This window comes from Oryx dammah, unplaced genomic scaffold, assembly GCF_014754425.2.
Source record: "Oryx dammah isolate SB20612 unplaced genomic scaffold, SCBI_Odam_1.1 HiC_scaffold_16, whole genome shotgun sequence".
Lineage (NCBI taxonomy): Eukaryota > Metazoa > Chordata > Mammalia > Artiodactyla > Bovidae > Oryx > Oryx dammah.
In genome coordinates this window covers 38,667,239-38,683,797 of record NW_024070200.1, presented here as the reverse complement: position 1 = coordinate 38,683,797, position 16,559 = coordinate 38,667,239, and the positions used below count along the sequence as shown (strand labels likewise).

Below are 16,559 nucleotides of genomic sequence, written 5' to 3'. Positions count from 1 at the left end.
CCTTCAGGCCCCGGCCAGTGTAATGATTCTAACCCAGATCCTTGGGGCTGGTTGTCTGCAACATCCCCTGTCTCCCCATCACCCAAGCCTGGATTTCTGCTATGAAACTCGGAAGCATGTTAAAAGTTCAGGGATGTTTGCATGAACAAATATCCTGGGCCCTACCTGGTTCACTGCTTCCTCTCGGAGGCCTTATGGCAGCCCTGCTAGGGGATCAGAGAGCAGAGGCCCACTTCATAGTCTTTGCACTTGCTCTTCTCTCTTCTGGGAGCAGAATCTTTTCCGCAGCCACCAGCCTGGCCTCCTCCTTTGTGGCTCCAGTGGCACCTTATGGACAAGGCTTCCCCCAACCCTGACCCCCCATCTAGATAACACACCCATTCATCTCCTTCCTCTCTTTCTTGGAGTGCTTACTACACTTGACACCATATTCTACATATGTATTTGTCTATTGCCTGTCTCCTTCCACTAGAATGTATGTGCCACAAGGCAAAATGCTCTTTGTATTACTGCTTTATTCCCAGGGCCCACAAGTATGTGGCACACGGTAGACAGTAAAGTTTGAGTGGAAGGAGGAATTCACCAGCACAGAACTTCACCAAAATGCAGGTGGCTTCCATGAAGGAAGGACAAGTAGAATTTAAATCCCCCACTTTGCTAAGAGTGGCGGTGCCTGGCCTTTAGCCAGAGTCTGGTCTTTAGCCAAGACAAAGACCGGAGGTTGGGGGAAGGGGCCAAAACCAGTGCTGTGCCTCATCTGCTAGCCAGGAAGTCAGGGATACCCACCCCCAGGCCTCTCTAGCTGCTAATGTGACCCTCCCCCAGCGTCCCCAGCCAGCCAAGGTGCCTTGCCTCAGAGCGTCAGAGAGGGGAACCAGTCCACACATTGTCAGAGGTGACAATGGGGCTCCTGTGTGCCGTGGGCGGTTGGAGAGGGCATGGACTCAGGCAAATGAGGCGTCAGTCCATCAGGCGCACACAGATATAGAGGCGTGTGGGTGGTCTGGGCTCGGCTTCCACCTCGGTGCTCGCCAGAATGGAGGCCCACCTCAGGCAGCTCAGCCTGGGCAAGGGGCCCAAGGGGGCTGGGGACAGACAGGCCCTGGCTGAGCTGCAGGAGCTGGCCCTGAGCTGGTTCATGGAGACGCAAGCCCCCCTCATTCTGCAGAACGGAGCCCTGCCCCCCTGGTTTCACGGATTCATCACCCGCAAGTAAGGCTGCCCCTGTCCACACACCCAGCGTGGCCGATAGCCCCTCAGGGCCGAAAAAATGGTCTGGGACCAGATTGGTCCCTGCCTTCTCCATGGGGGAGGCAGGGACCCCAGGAGGTGGTGGGTGGGGAAGCAGACTTAGGAGCACCAAGTTCTCTGACGGCTGCTTCTGTGGGCAAGGTGAGTGAAGGCATTGGCCCCCCACTATGAGTTTGCTGGGGCTGCCAGGTGGCCAGAAAAACAGAGGCAGGGGGGTGGGAGCGGCAGGCCGGATCAGAATGCATTCAGACCAGCTCTGAATTACTAGGGGTGCTGTTTCATTTATCATCCAAACCAGAACACTATTAGTAAGTGGAGAATTTACTAGGAGACCTGTTTTAAGTGGGAACTGTCCCAGGCAACCCTGGATATACAGTTACTCTAGGAATAAACGCCAAAATGTGGGGGCTGGCTTTCTGATTGGGGTGGGTCTCCAAGCTGCCAAAGCACTTGCTGAAGGAATGACAAATGCAGCCAGCCTTTGGGTCCTCCAGCCCAGCACTTAGCATTGAACCAGGGCCAGCTTCACCGGCATCAACTCGTGTTATAACACGGGGCCCTTTGCTCAGAAGGGCCCTATTCTTGGCTGAATACACTGTAGTCCCCATGTTGAAATTCTTTTTTACTGAGAGGCTCCAGGTTTGCATTTAGTACTGAACTCTGCAAAATTTGTAGCTGATCCTGCATAGAGCAGGCACTCAGTATTTGGTGAATAAGTGGGTGAGGAACTATTTGGTCTATGTACTGCCAAATCAGAAGACAGCTGGAATTTTCTACCATGCCTCCAGAATACTTGGCATTATTTAGCAGTATCCATAGCTGCCTGGGGTTGAAGGGGATGTGCAAGGGAGGAAGATGAGAACCTAAGAGTTGCTATCATGGTCAGGCTCCAGATATAATAGCACCCTCTCCCTGCAGAAACCCTTGTGCAGTACACATCCTGCACAATTGTGCAGCAATTGTACACATTGCTGTGCACAGCAGCCCTGAGGCAAGGATCCACACAACTGAAAATCTCCAGCTACATGGAATCCTTCTTGCTATAGGGCCACTCAGGTGGAAAGGGGCAGTGGCTGTTGTGCCCAGTGGTGAGGCTGTAAGTGGGGCAGTGTACGTGACTTCAGGACTCCAGCCCAGCGCCAGACTGAGTCTTGAATTTGCTTGACTGAGCCCAGACAGGCCACAGAACCAGCCGAAGTTCTGAGGGATTTCTCTATAAAGGTCTGGAGGTCTCTGCTCTGGGTCTGGGGCATGGCTGGCAGGGACTCTGAGGCCGGTCTGACTTAGGCTACTCCTGTTGCTATTGGGGGACCCAGCCCTGGCTAATGGCATGTCCTCTGCCCAGGCAGACAGAGCAGCTGCTCAGGGACAAAGCTCTTGGCTCCTTCCTCATCCGCCTCAGTGACCGGGCCACCGGCTACATCTTGTCCTACAGGTAAGAGAGGAAGCCCTCTGCAAAGGGCAGGCAGGCAGGCTCTGGCTCCCATAAGCCAGCCTTGCAAATAAGCTCTGAATCTCCACCAGCCCACACTGCTGGGATTTACCCAGGCCCTCACTCTCTGACTCCCTCACTCATCCAACCATGTCCATCAGGCATTCTGAGCAGTGCCGGCCATACACTAGGGGCCTCTGCCTTCAAGGGGGTGAGTCAGAGGGGTGGGCAGGGGAGAACCTCCTCCTGATGGAAGAGTGGGGAAGGTTCACAGAGGTGAACTTTGAGTCCAGGATAGAAGGAAGAAAGCAACTTGCTGGGCAGGAAAGGAGGTGTGATTGAGATTTAGGAAGGCATTTCCAGTAGATTAAACTGCGTGTGCAAAAGAAGAGAGACAAGGCAGACTAAGGTGTTGGGGACCCCACGAGTTGCTGGGTGCAGAAGGATGTGTGGTCCCAGTGGAGCAGTGCCTGGAGAGGAGGGCAGGGGGCAGCTCAGGATAGCCTTGGATGCTGGGCTATGTCCGTAGACAATGACGGGTTATCAGGTCAGACTTAGGTTTTGCAAGGAACCTGCAGGCAGCCTATGGAAGGAGGACTCAAGACAGATACTGGAGGTGTGGGGGCAGTGGGGACCACAGAGGGGTGAGGTCTGGGCTCGATGATAAAATCTAGACTAGTGTAAGGCAGTGGTCCTAGAGACGAGGAGACAAGATAGGCAGGATGAAGTCAGAGGTGGTGATGTCAGAGCCTGACCCGAGTAGGTTGCGAGGGGGGAGGCAGAAAAAGAAAGAAGTTCCCCCTGCCACCAACCCCCCAGTTAGGGAGGGAGGCAGGCTGGGGCTCCAGGGAAACTCTCAAAGGTCTCAGATTCAGATTCAAAATTATCATCTGTTCTGACTGTCCCAGTTTAAATCCTGACCTTGAGCAAGTTACTTTGCCTCTCTGCACCCATGTTTCCTCATCTGTAAAATGGTAATATTGCAGTATTTACTTCATAGAATTGTTGAACGGGTTTGATGAGTTTAGACCTTTAAAAGTGCTGGTACAGTGTCCAGAACATAGTAAATAAATAAATGTTACTTGTTGCTGCTGCTGCTGCTAAATCACTTCAGTCGTGTCTGACTCATGTGACCCCATAGATGGCAGCCCACCAGGCTCCTGCATCCATGGGATTTTCCAGGCAAGAGTACTGGAGTGGGGTGCCATTGCCTTCTCCGTTTGAAATATACAAACTCAGCAGTTTTCAATGTCTTTTCAGCATCAGGCCTTTTTTTTGTATTGTTATTATTCAAACATGATCTTGGGTAGAATGCCAACTCATTAAAGAGATAAAAGTAGGGTTCCTCGCAGATACACAAATAGACCAACAAATCCAGAAACAGCCCCCTACATTTCGTTTACCTGATTTGCAACAAATGTCCATATTTGGTATACCTGATTTGCAACAAATGTCCACTGTAGTTCAGGGCTGAGGGATGAAGGTAGGCTGGTCTTTTCAATAAGTGGTGTGGGAGCAATTGGATATCCAAATGAAAAAAAATGACCCCTACCTCACATCATACACAAAATTTAAATAATTCTAGATGGATCATAGACTCAAGTGAGAACAGCAAAACAATACGCTTATAAAGGAAAACATGGGAAACATTTTTTGTGATCTTGTGGTAGGCAAAGATTTCTTAAACAAGACCCCAAAGTACTGACAGAGAAGCTTATCAATTGAGTTTCTTAAAATTGAGAACTCTTATTAATCAAAAGATACCATTCTGTGAATAAAAGGACAAGTCACAGTGCCAGAGAGGTTTTGTATTGTAATACACACACCTAATAAAGGATTCATATCAAGAATATATGAAGAACTCTTGCAAATCAGTAAGACAAAGACAACACAGGCAAAACAGAGGTACCCAAAAAGGACAGTTCAGCAGCTTTAGTGATCAGGGAAATAGAAACTAAAACCACAATCAACTGCTGGTTACAGTAGAAGGAGGCTACGAAACAGTTTGTGAAGACACAGAGCAACTGTAACTCTCATACTTGGCAATGAGTTTAGAAAACAATTTGGCATACTCTACTAAAGCTAAGCATAAGTGTGTCCCAGACCCACCAACTCTCCGTCCTGGGATATTCTCAATAGTAGTGAATACATATATTCAGCAAAAAGCCACGTACAAGAATGTTCAGAGTAACTTCATTTATAACAGCCCAAACAGCCCAGATGTGGAAATAACCTAAATGTCCATCAGCAGAATGGATACATTGTGGATATTTAAATTAAATGGAATACTACCTATCAGTGGGGGAAAAAAGCTAATTCTACATGAACATGAAGAAAAAATATGATTCTATTTATGTGAATTTCCATAATGAGCAAAACTGTTCTGTGACGATGGGGGTCAGGGTGATGGCTACTCTGGAAGGGGCCATAAGGGAATCTTCTGGGGAGCTGGAAATAGTGTCTATTTTCCTCTAGGTGGCGGTTCCATGGGAAATACATTGAGCAGCACAATTAGGATGTGTGCTTTACCCTTATTGTTTAGTTACTAAGTCGTTTCTGTCTCTTTGCGAGCCCACAGACATTTTTGGGACCCCATGCAACCCCTCCAGGCTCCTCTGACCATGGGATTTCCCAGGCAAGAATACTGGAGTGGGTTGCTGTTTCCTCCTCTGGGGATCTTCCCCACCCAGGGATTGAACCTGCAGTCTCCTGCATTGGCAGGCAGATTCTTTACCACTGAGCCACCAGGGAAGCCCAATACTCTCCCATAAAAAAGGAAAATGAAGAGGGTGGGACTTTACAGGCTGGGGGAGATGGAAGCTGGAATTCCATCTTTTCGACCTGGCCAGAATTCAGGTGAGAGGAGTGAGGCCGAGTTGTGCAAGTGTGGGGTTGGACCTCATCTTTAAGACAGAGGTTTTACTTATCATGGATATTTTGGTATTAATTTTGACTTTCTAAAATAATTGCATTATTAGTTGTCCTGATTACTGAATTTGTGTCATCCCTTTACATTTTGCATCCAAGCCCCAAGCTGAGTTCTTCATTTCCCCTGCCTTTTCCTCCCTGATTGATGCTGCAGGGGAAGGGGGAGGGAATGGAGGGGGGGGGGGTTGAAACCTCACTCCCTAGCTCCCCATCACCTGCAAGGCTAGGCTTGTTGGATGTCAGGTCCTACTTTCCAGAGGGGCATGTCAGGGCCCCAGAGGGCGGCGTGGCCCCGGGTCAGCTCCGGTCCTGGGCCAAGGCAGAGCTGCCGGTTGTCCTTGTGTTGCAGGGGCAGTGACCGCTGCCGGCATTTTGTCATCAACCAGCTCCGAAACCGGCGCTACCTCATCTCAGGGGACACCCAGAGCCACGGCACCCTGGCGGAACTCGTGCACCATTACCAGGAGGTGCAGTTTGAGCCCTTCGGGGAGACCCTGTCTGCTGCCTGCCCCCGGGTAGGTAACCCTCTTCCTTGGGGGTGGGGTGGGGGATGGGGCAGAGTACCCAGGCCAGGGGTGTCCACCGCTGGACCACGTGCCTTTCTTTGCCTTCTCTATTTCCTGCCACCCATGGGCACTCAGGGCAGGGTCCTGGGAGAAGGAGACAGCGTTCTAGCCGAGGTCTGGGACCTGGTGGGGATATTTCTGGCTCTGGCCAGCAGTCTCTGGCAGGAGGCTAGAGGCCAACCAGGGGTATATGACCAGGCACTTGCTGTGTCTCCACCACCCCCAGATGGAGGACAATGATCTCTATGACGCCATCACCCTGGGCCTGCATCAAACTGATCCTAGCCTGGAATACCCACCAGAGAAGGCCAGCAGCCCCCCTGCCTCTCCAAAGCACCAGGTCTCCTTCCTCCACAAAAGGAGGAGCCTGGATGCAAGTCCCTGGAATCTCTCCGAGGAAGAAAGCATGGAGGTGAGAAGGATTCTGGGACACTGAGGGTCAGGGTTGCTAGACCAGGAATGTGGGTGCCACACCCACAGTCAGGCCTGGAGCGGCCACCCCATCCAGCCCCTTAGGCTGCGGAAGCTGACTGCCAGGCGCTCTGGGAGAGGAGCAGCCCAGTTTGGAATCACCCAGTGGTTCACCCATGCCTGCCTCTGCTAGCTGGATTTGGTTCAAACTTTGGCTTGGCCTTTCTGGCTGAGTGACTTTGGTCAAGTCACATAACCTCTCTGAGTCTCAGTTTACCAATCCTGAGGTTCCATTGAGGCTTGAATGAAGGAATGGATATACAATATCTGAAAAAATCCCCTTTACAAGGAGTGGAGTGGGGTGCCTGTGAGTCAATACTTTATTGTCCGTAGCGCCTTTGCAGGAGGGACTCACAGAGACTTTTTTAAAAATGTATATCAGATCACAGAATGTCGAGGGCTTCTCCTCTGGTTTAAAATAAAATCTGAAAGCTTCACCAGGGTTCACAAGAGCCTCCTCAGGGGCCCTGCTCCCTCTCCTCCTCCTTCACTTTTCTCTAACCTCACTGGCCTTTGGATCTTCCTTAAACACACCAGCCTTGTTCCCACCTCAGGGCCTTTGCACTTGCTGACCCACTGCCTGGAATACTCTTCCCACCAGATACTCACATGGCTGCTACTCTCACTGCATGCCATTCTCTGCTTAAATGCCCTCTCCTCAGAAAGGACCGCCCAAACGATGGAAAATACCCCCGCTCCCACCTACCATTGTCCCGATCCCATTCCTCAGCTTTGTTCTTCTTCACGGTACTGATCATGAGCTGACAGTATATTATCTTGTGATACACTATTATATGGGGTGCTTCCCAGGTGGCTCAGAGGTAAAGAATCCGCCTGCCAATGCAGAAGACGCAAGAGATGTGGGTTTGATCCCTGGCTCGGGAAGAGCCTCTGGAGAAGGCTATGGCAGCCCACTTCAGTATTCTTGCTGGGAAAACCTGATAGGCAGAGGAGCCTGGTGGACTACAGTCCATAGGGTTGCAGAGAGTCAGACACGACTGAGTGACTGAGCATGCGTGCTATTATATCAGGTATTACATCAACCACGTTAAACAAAAACAGAGTAGTATGTTGCCCATCTCCAGGTTAGAATGTAAACTTCTAAGAGGTGGTCTTGCTCATTATGAAGCCCTTGGCACCTGAGACAGTGTCTACACAGTTCTTACTAAATATTTGTTGAATAAATACACAATTGATGGACTTGAGGGTAGCCCATTCTGAAGGGGAAGGGAGCAGTAAGTGGGCGAATGCAGGGGTCTCTCTGGGGGGCAGGGGAGAGAGGAGCAGGACAGGATGATCTCCGGTGGGAGACAGAGCTCACGACCCCTGACCTTGAATGCCAACGTAAGGACCATACTCAGGAGTCCTAGAACATGAAGCTGGCAGGGACCCTGAATGTCCACCAACCCCTGCACATAATGGTCAGGTAAATGAGTCCAAGGCCAGGGCCCTCAGCTTCTCTGAGCGAGCTTCATTTTAGCTGAGGGCAGCCTGGTGGCAGGGTAATCTTTCAGAAGTTCTGTCCCTCTCTCCAGGCCCCTGTCAAGGCGCCCCCCCTCCCGGAGAGGAGAGCTTCCCTTCTGAGCAACTCTTTTGGAGGCTCCAACAACATCATCTATGCAGATCTGAGAAAGATGAACCAGGCCCGTCTAGGCCTGGGCACGGATGTATCCGGCTGGCAGGGACCAGTTCCAGGTGGCAGCCAGGCCTGTTCTCCAGGCAAGGAGGTCCCGAGGAGACTTTCAGATGGAAGCCAGAACAAGCCTGATGGCCCAGGACCTGCCCTCTCTGGGGTGAGCCCAGACCAGGGCCCTAGAGTGTCTCCCACTTCTTGGGGCCTCCTCCTGCCTTCCAGCTCTGAGGCCTCAGGATCCTCAGGGGCTACCTGGAGCCAGGGGTCTCCAAAACTGAGCTGTGGGGCCCAGCCCTGCTCCCAGAGCAGTTGTGCAGACACCTATGAGTCCATCTGGACAGAAGGCCTCCCTGAGGATGCCAGGGATGTGCCACGCCGGGAAGGCAGCAGTGCCTATGAGCAGATTGCAGTCTGCTGGGGGGGCCCAGCCAGGACCCCCTGTCCTGGGATGAGCCCCACATACAGAAAGCTTTCAGGGTTCACGGACTGTGGTTATGAGAGGATCTCGGGGGTCCCAGAGCTCCCAGAGCCCAGACACACCTATGAACAAATCCCAGGAGCAAGCAGCCAGGAGCAAGGAGGCTGGACGGACACACAAATCCAAGCAGCCAGGAGCAAGGAGGCTGGACAGACACACAAGGTGGGCTCCAGGGTGGGGCGGGGTGGCTGCCAGCCCGCAGGGAGCTGTTGGTGAAGGAGGGAACCTGTGGCCCTCAAACACGGGTGGGTCAGGTCAGCACCATACCCAGAACTTCCCAGCCCTGACTTCTGCTTGGAGAAGGTGGGATAGGCAGAGGTTAGGATGTAAGATGGGAACTTTCAGGCCCTTCTGAAGTCTTTCTCTGGGGCAGGACTCCTGCCACTGCAGGGGTCTCAGAGCCTCAGAGAGGTGGACAAGGACCCTGGCTCCAGGTTTGACTTGCCTTGTCCCTTTTCATGGCTCAGGCACTCCCTACCCATGTGGCTTTGGGAAAAATAGTTTCCCATGCAACTAAGATCACCAGATTCAGCAAGATAAAATACAACACACCCAGTTAATCTGAATTTCAGATAAACAATGAGTAATGTTTTTTAGCATAGTTACCAGGACTGCAATTATTCCTTATTTATCTGAAGTTCAAACTTAGCTGGGCATCCTGTACTCTTATTTAGCATCTACCCAGGATCTAGCTCCATTTCCTCATCTGTAAAATGGGCTGGTCCTGTGCTGTGTCCAGGGGTGGCTGTCCAGGAGACAATGCTAGCCATCACCATGCGCTCAGGATACAGCCCAGAGACAGCTGCCAATAGATAACTGTTATTCCTGGGGGTTTCTGACTGAGAAAGGAGAAAGGGGGAAGCAAAGACCAGGAGGATGGAGGGAGGGGGGTGAGAGTTCCCAGGGAGGCAGAGGAACCCTCCTAAGGGTTCACCCCAGTGTACTTGCCTGTACCTGGAGCCAATGAGCCAAGCGAGCCCCACCCCCGACAAGGTGGCAGCCTCAGATCTGCAGCACGTGCAGACCTCCTCTCCCAGCCTGAACAGTAAAACCCTGAGCTCGCAGATGAAAGGCCTTCACCAGAAGCTCTGCCAGCTCCTCCCTCGGGGCAGGGTTGTACCCACTTACCCCAGGACAGGGAACTCCCCTGGTTCAAGAGAGCCTCTGAGGTCCTGACTCCCAGGACCACAGAGCCTGCCTGTGGACAGTCCTTCTAAGAACTACATAAGCACCATCCCCCATCTGCTCCTCCTCCGCTGCCTAGTCCTTCTGGGTCCTGAAGGCACCACATACACCAACCCCCTCCTACCTAGGGCGTGGCTGAGGCAGAGAGGGCTGGGGTGGGGACCTCCGGGGACCCGGTGAAGGAAGCGGGGCAAGAGCGAGCGAGTTCTTCATCCCAACCAGAGGGCTGGAGCTTCTGGCACTGTGAGGGGCTGTGGAGCAACTAGCCATCTGCATTCCAACCTGGCCTTTCTCTGACCTTGGGCCCCAGCTCCCAGTCCCTGTGGAGGGGCCCTCTGAGCCTGGCTCTCCCTGCCCTGTCCCGGGACCCAGGCTCCAGCATCCTGTCCTTCCTTGCAGCCTGACAAGCTCCGGAGGCTCTTCTTCACAGACAAGAAGCACAAACCCTGAGGAGGCCTGGCTTCCAGAGGCCCACCAGCAGGATTCCTGGGCCCGGGGCCACACCAGGGGTTATTGGGAAGCTCTCAGCTTGTTTGAAGGCACCCCTTGGACCCTCAAACCCAACCAGCCTGCTTTGGAACCAGGCTCCAAGACAGCCTAGGAGCCCACCAGCGACAGGGTGGGAGGGGACCTTCCAGTCTCCTGCTGCTCAGGACTGAGTCCCACTCCCTACCCCAGGGCCTCCCACCCATCCAGAGGAAGTCACGGCCTGAGAGGAGGGGGGCCCAGCCAAAGGCAGGGGTGAGCACCCCCCTCTTCCAAGATGAGCAGGCTGGGGGGGCCGGTCCCGGACGATTGATGGAGCTGGCCTCCCACCACTGAACACTTACTGAGCATGGGACAGGCCTTGTGGTATGGCTGGCATCTTCTTAGCTGAGTGATGTCATACAGTTGCTCGGGAGACCAAAACCAGTCCCCCTCATTGTGGCCCTATCAGAGAGCGGGGGTGGGAAGTAGCAGCAGAGTGCCATCTCAGAGGGGATGGTTCTGACCCTGGGGCAGCTGAGCTCCTGGGGGCCATCCCCTCTGCCCCTCTCCACCCCCACCTTTATGCGGGCCTCATAATGCAAGCTGGGCAGACCTTGGTCGGACCCTTTTGCTGCAGATGAGTGGGCGGGGTGGGGGGCAGGGAGGGACAGAGAAGCAGAGAAGAGCAGCAACCTGTCTGAGGCTGCACAGTCAGCCAGCCTGGGCACCGCTAGGCGGTTTCTGGAGTCAGCCAGTGGGTGCTTGCTGGCCTCCCTATATAACCAGATCACCCTCATCTGTGCTCTGCCCCCAGCCAGTGGTGGTCTTCAGGGGTGGCTCTCAGACCCCTCCTAATGTAGGCCCAAACCTGGCCGGCTGCCCGGGCTCAGCCTGGGCACTGCTGGGCAGTTTCTGGAGCCAGCCAGTGGACGCCCGCTGGCCATCCCTATGTGACTGGTCACCATGGACCTGGCCTCATGCCTGATACAAACGTTCGCTGGAATGGCTCTCACTATGAGGGACGTGGAGATGAGTTTTCACCCAACATCAGCTCTTCATGGAGCTCTCTAGGATCTGGGGCACAGATATGTCTCCTCCCAAGGATACAAGCACTGAAATAAAGTTGGTGCCGAAGGTGGGAAGGCAGCGCTTAACCTCAAGAGGTGAGGTGCTCATGGGGAGATTTCAAGGAGAAAAGGGGTCAACAAACAGAGAACATGAAAGTGGTTTACTATCAGGAGTTCACAAATCTGGACAGCACACACCACTGAGGATTCCACGTCGTCGGGGAGGCAGATGGGGTGGTGGACAGGGGCCGAGTCCTTGCACCCACAGTTCCCACAGCTTCACATTGGGAAGGGCCTGGGGTGCAGCCCAGCTGTGGGCTCTAGAGAAAGATTGCATAGCTTGTTAAACCTTGTCCTCTTTTTGTTTTTCCATTTGCCCTGGGCAACCCGGGTGCCTGCCTAGCACTTGGACAAGTCAGCACCCCAGCCCTGTTAGGGGTTCCTCCTCCCCCTCCCACTGGGGCCATTTCTGATGGGAGTAGGGAAGGTGGGGGAACAGAGGGAGGGCCTGGGGAGGGCCCACAGGGGGACTGGGAAGGGCCCTGCTCCTCACATCCCCCCTTCCCTGGTTAAGGTTTTTTTTTTTTTTTTTTTTTTGCTGAAAGGGCCAAAGAAGTGTTCATGGGTGTAAACCGCAGAGGCCACAGCTCCGCTCCTGGGGAGCTTGGAGGTCACACTCGTGCGGGCACCAGGCTGGGATGGTCGGCTTCTGGTCACGGTCCTCAGATCCGGATGTGGAAAGTGCTGGAAAGAAGGAAAGACCAAGAAGGGGTGAGCGGCTCTGGACCGGGTGGGTAAAGGTCCTCGCAAAAAGCCAACCAGGCCCCGCATCCAACCCTGGACAGTCCCTCCGGGAGGACACAGAGTTCATGAATACTCCACACGAGGGAACGAAGGCCTGGAGGGCCAGCCATGCCTGCGCGTCCAACCCCACCTGACCAAAGGGCCCCCAGGTCTTATCCTTCCCCCGAGAGTCCGGCCCTGCTGGGGACAGCGGGCTCACCAGGCACACACTGAGGGCAGCTGGGCCTGGAGCCTGACCTGCCTCCTGGGCCGCACGGGGCCTGCGGCGCCACTGCTCTTGGGAGCAGCGAGGGCCCTCAGCCTCGTGGGGTCTCCCGGCTGCAGCCCCCATGAGGCCCACCCCACCCAAGCCAGCCCCCTGGAGCCGCACCTGAGGAAGTCTGGGGCCTTGGCGATCATGTCCTCAAAGTCTGCGAAGCCCAGCTTGCCGTCACCGTCGAGATCGGCCTCTTCGATGACCTTGTCACACACCAGTACCACCTCGTCCTCGTCCAGCTCTGACTTGGTGAGCCGGGCTAGCGTCAGCTGCAGGTCCTCCTTGCAGATGAAGTTGTCTGTGTTGAAGTCTGCAGGGAGGGGGTGGGGACACTCAGGCCACTCTCCTCCAAGCTGGTCACACCAGACACCTCCCCATGTACCCTCTGGGGACACTGGATCCTGCTCTTCAGGCAACTGGGACCAAGGGGAGCTCACCCACAAGGCACCTCTGGTCACCACGTTCAACAAACCCACATTCACCATCTGCACAAACCCCCAGTACGACGGCAAGAACAGCCTTAGCCTGAGACACTTGGAATGTCCAAATCTGAGGCTTCCTGGGAACATGAGACCCAGGCCAAATGGCCCTCCTAGCTTTGCCCCACAGTAGACTTCGTGTTCCCTCTAGAGCTAAAGAAACCAAGGCCCAGACAGGCCAAATGACTGAATCAAGGTCAGATGTCTGCTTGGAGGGGAAGCTGGGATGCTGACCAGGGCCTGGTTGATGCTAAGACCCACATTTTCTAAACTGCACCACGTTGCCTCTGGCCCCTAGCCAGACAAGGAGGCCAGGAAACCCAGAAGGCCCTCAGAGTAAGGCCCCATGCCTGGCTTCAAAGAGCAGGGAATGATTTGATTCTAATCCTTGGCAAAAGGCACTACCGCTGCCCACAGCCCAGCAACATGTCCAGAGGGCCGAGCCACGCAGGCTCATAGAGGGAATGCGAACACCCTTCTGACTGCTTTTCAACCCAACTATCAACTCTTTCGTCGCCTGTGCTGTTTCTTCTACCTGGAGGGCACTTCCCATGTATCTGTGTAGCAGACTCCATCAAGTTTTAGCTCAAACCCCTCCTCCTGGTTGGTTGGGGGCTGGGGCGGGGGGTGGGGGGTGGCGCTTCCTAGACATAAGGGCTCCTCTTGCCAACTGGCCCAACCCTAGCATCAGTGGCAGTGATGAAGAGCACAATGTAAGCACTTCAGGCTCCATCTCATTCAATTTTCACCACAAGCCTTTTCAGTGGGTACAATTAGAACCCCCACAATACAGATGAAGAAACAGGCTTGGAAAGGACAAATGACTTGAGGTCACATCCCTGCTCAGTGTGGGACCCCAGAGCCCAAGCTCTTGTCTGGGCACCCTCCATGGCGCATCCCCCACAGGCCTGTGAAGGGGCCCTGGGGCAGGCACAAGACAGGATACTTCTCCGCCCTCTGGTGGTGCCTCTCTGTAGGGTTGGCGAGATGGGGAACCCGCTGCCCATTCTGTATGAGGAAACTAAGGTCAAGGGAGTGGGTGACCCTTGCTAGAGGTCAGGGCCCAGTTTCCCCCCAGCACCAAACCCCAGGTCCCCAGTTGCCTTTCTCCATTCTACACTCCCATCCAGGGAGGTTGGGGAGCCCTGGTTCTCCCTCCACCTGTCCCCATGCCTGCCTGGCTTCCCCTGTGTGCCCTGCACTTCCCCTCTCTGGCAGACGATAGCCTTTCCCAGGAGCAATGTCCTGAGGTCCAGCATTAAGTGGACGATGGATGGAATCTGAGAGGTTTTCTCCTTGAACCTTGTGGGTGTAGTTTGTGGAGAGTAGACAAGGTGGATACCATGCCTCTGCTGTGCAAATACAATGTGGGTGCAGAGATGTATGTAGACGAAAGTTCCCTGAAATAAACAGGACAACTAGAAAATGAAAAAACAGCCCAGTGGACCCCACTGCCTTGGGATCTCCTGGCTGACCAAAGATGCGGGGGACAGGAGGTTTGTCCGTGGCTCCTCTTTTCCAGGACGGGTTCCAACCCCTCCTTGGGCTTCAGAGTTCCTATCTGAGCACTGTCTGAGGGTTTGACACCAGTCCCAGTCCCCTGGAGCAGAAACCAAGGGCTTCATGGGTGCTTGGCGCCCTCTGGTGGCCAGTAGGATAATGGGTCCTGGGCTGGGCTGGGCTGGGGTGAAATGAGGTCACCCTATCTCTGGCAACAGTTGCTGGAGTCGGGGTGGGGGGACCAAGGAGCCTACCTCTCAGCCCAGCCTCACCACCTGCAGAGGCCTCCTCTCCAGAACCCTGGCCTCTGCCAGTCTAGCTCCTCCAATTCACACTTCCAGGATGCTGAGAGATCTTTCGAGAACACAAGGCTGCCTGGCCTCACCTGAAGCCCCATAGTAACCCCCAAACTCCTTGGCTGGCTCCTCAAAAGCCCAGCCACAATGACCTCTACAGACTTACACTGTGCTCATCCCACCACGGTCATCTCCCTGTCAGCTCCCCAAGCCCTGTGCTGTGTGGTTCCCTGAGCTCTTTATAGGCTGCTCCCTGTCCCGGGTGTGCCCACCCGCATTCTCCTGTCAACGAACTCCAGGCCCTGCTGAGAGGTTGCCACGTGTGAACTCACCCCCATGCTAACTGCCCACTCTCCCTCCTCTGATCGCAGGACCCTACAGGTATCTCTCATGTACAAGCTGTCCCCTTTGGCCACCGTGCTGGACAAGCACTCTTCAAAGTGTTCTCAGTGTCCCCAGTGTCCCCAGGGTGGGAACCAGCAATAACCAGCTGGCCTATGGAATGCCACTGCCACACACAGCTTCACAGCCCCTGCTCCAGGCCCAGGTTACCGTAGATCTTGAAGGCGTAGCTGGCCTTGAGATCGCGGGGAGCCGACTCACAGAGCACAGAAAACATGTCAACAAAGTCATTGAAGGTGAGGTTCCCCTCACCATCCTCAGAGAAAGCCTCAACGATCCTTTCCTTAAAGGGATTCTCCTGAAGAAAACAACCACAGCAGTCACCATGGGTGCAGGTTCACTGGGAGGACCCTGGAGTCCATCTGTTATGCCTCTGTGACCTAACCCCTCTGGGCCTCAGTTTCCCCATCTGTAAAATGGGAATAATAATCACACCTACTTAACTGGGTTGCGAGAGGGTTAAATGAGTTAAAAATAAGGTGTTGGTACAAGGCCCAGCACATCATGAGAAATGCCAGGCTGGATGAGTTACAGGCTGGAATCAAGATAGGCATAAGAAACAAAAAACAACCTCAGATATGCAGATGACATGCTAATGACAGAAAGCGAAGAGGAACTAAAGAGCCTCTTGATGAGAGTGAAGGAGTAGAGCGAAAGGCTAAATACTAAAAAAACTAAGATCATGGCATCCGGCCCCATTGCTGCATGGCAAATAGAAGGGGAAAAGGTGGAAGTAGTGACAGATTTCCTCTTCTTGGGTTTCAAAATCACTGCAGATGGTGACTGCAGGCATGAAATCAGAAGACAACTGCCTCTTGGCAGGAAAGCGATGACAAAGCTAGACAGTGTGTTGAAAAGCAGAGACATTACTCTGCCAACAAAGGTCTGGATAGTCAAGACTATGGTCTTCCCAGTTGTACGGTTGTGAGAACTGGACCATAATGAAGGCAGAATGCCAAAGAATTAATGCCTTTGAACTGTGGTGCTGGAGAAGACTCCTGAAAGTCCCTTGGAAAGCAAGGAGATAAAAGCAGTCAATCAAGGGAGATCAATCCTGAATATTCACTGGAAGGTCTGATGCAAACAGATGACTCTTTAGAAACATCCCTGATGCTGGGAAAGATTGAGGGCAGAAAGAGAAGAGGGTGTCGGAGGATGAGATGGCTGGACAGAATCACCTATGCAATGAACATGAACTTGAGCAAACTCTGGGAGATGGTGAGGGACAGGGAGGCCTGGCGTGCTGCAGTCCATGGCATCACAATGAGTCAGACACGACTGGGCAACTGAATAACAACAGCACAAGGCCCAGCCCTAGTGAGAGCTCTATGAGTGTCACGTTC

At 53.7% G+C, this 16,559-nt stretch overlaps 2 protein-coding genes across 4 annotated transcripts in view; one reads left to right on the top strand and one right to left on the bottom strand.

The window, feature by feature from the left end:
• Nucleotides 1-1,025: 1,025 nt before the first annotated feature.
• On the top strand, nt 1,026-12,087 carry SH2D7 (SH2 domain containing 7). Its single transcript, XM_040257367.1, has 6 exons — nt 1,026-1,212; nt 2,597-2,686; nt 5,961-6,126; nt 6,404-6,589; nt 8,184-8,921; nt 10,344-12,087. The coding sequence occupies exons 1-6, from the start codon at nt 1,037-1,039 to the stop codon at nt 10,392-10,394; spliced, it is 1,407 nt and encodes a 468-aa protein (XP_040113301.1). The 5' UTR covers nt 1,026-1,036; the 3' UTR covers nt 10,395-12,087.
• The window catches only part of CIB2 (calcium and integrin binding family member 2), a 25,319-nt gene continuing 20,385 nt past the window's right edge, over nt 11,626-16,559 (bottom strand). For all 3 annotated transcript variants that reach the window (XM_040257368.1, XM_040257370.1, XM_040257369.1), the window contains 3 exons: nt 15,367-15,514; nt 12,654-12,849; nt 11,626-12,223 (listed from right to left, as the gene is read on the bottom strand). In XM_040257368.1, coding sequence (XP_040113302.1) covers nt 12,202-12,223; nt 12,654-12,849; nt 15,367-15,514 — 366 coding nt within the window. In that variant the 3' untranslated portion in view covers nt 11,626-12,201. The remainder of the gene's footprint in view (nt 12,224-12,653; nt 12,850-15,366; nt 15,515-16,559) is intronic.

What these genes read in the sequence shown, in the direction of transcription:
- SH2D7 (XM_040257367.1), top strand. Translation starts at nt 1,037, where the DNA reads ATGGAGGCCCACCTCAGGCAGCTCAGCCTGGGCAAGGGGCCCAAGGGG. An exon ending in GGCTACATCTTGTCCTACAG is followed by an intron (nt 2,687 to 5,960) that starts GTAAGAGAGGAA and finishes CTTGTGTTGCAG; the next exon opens with GGGCAGTGACCGCTGCCGGC. An exon ending in TGTCTGCTGCCTGCCCCCGG is followed by an intron (nt 6,127 to 6,403) that starts GTAGGTAACCCT and finishes CACCACCCCCAG; the next exon opens with ATGGAGGACAATGATCTCTA.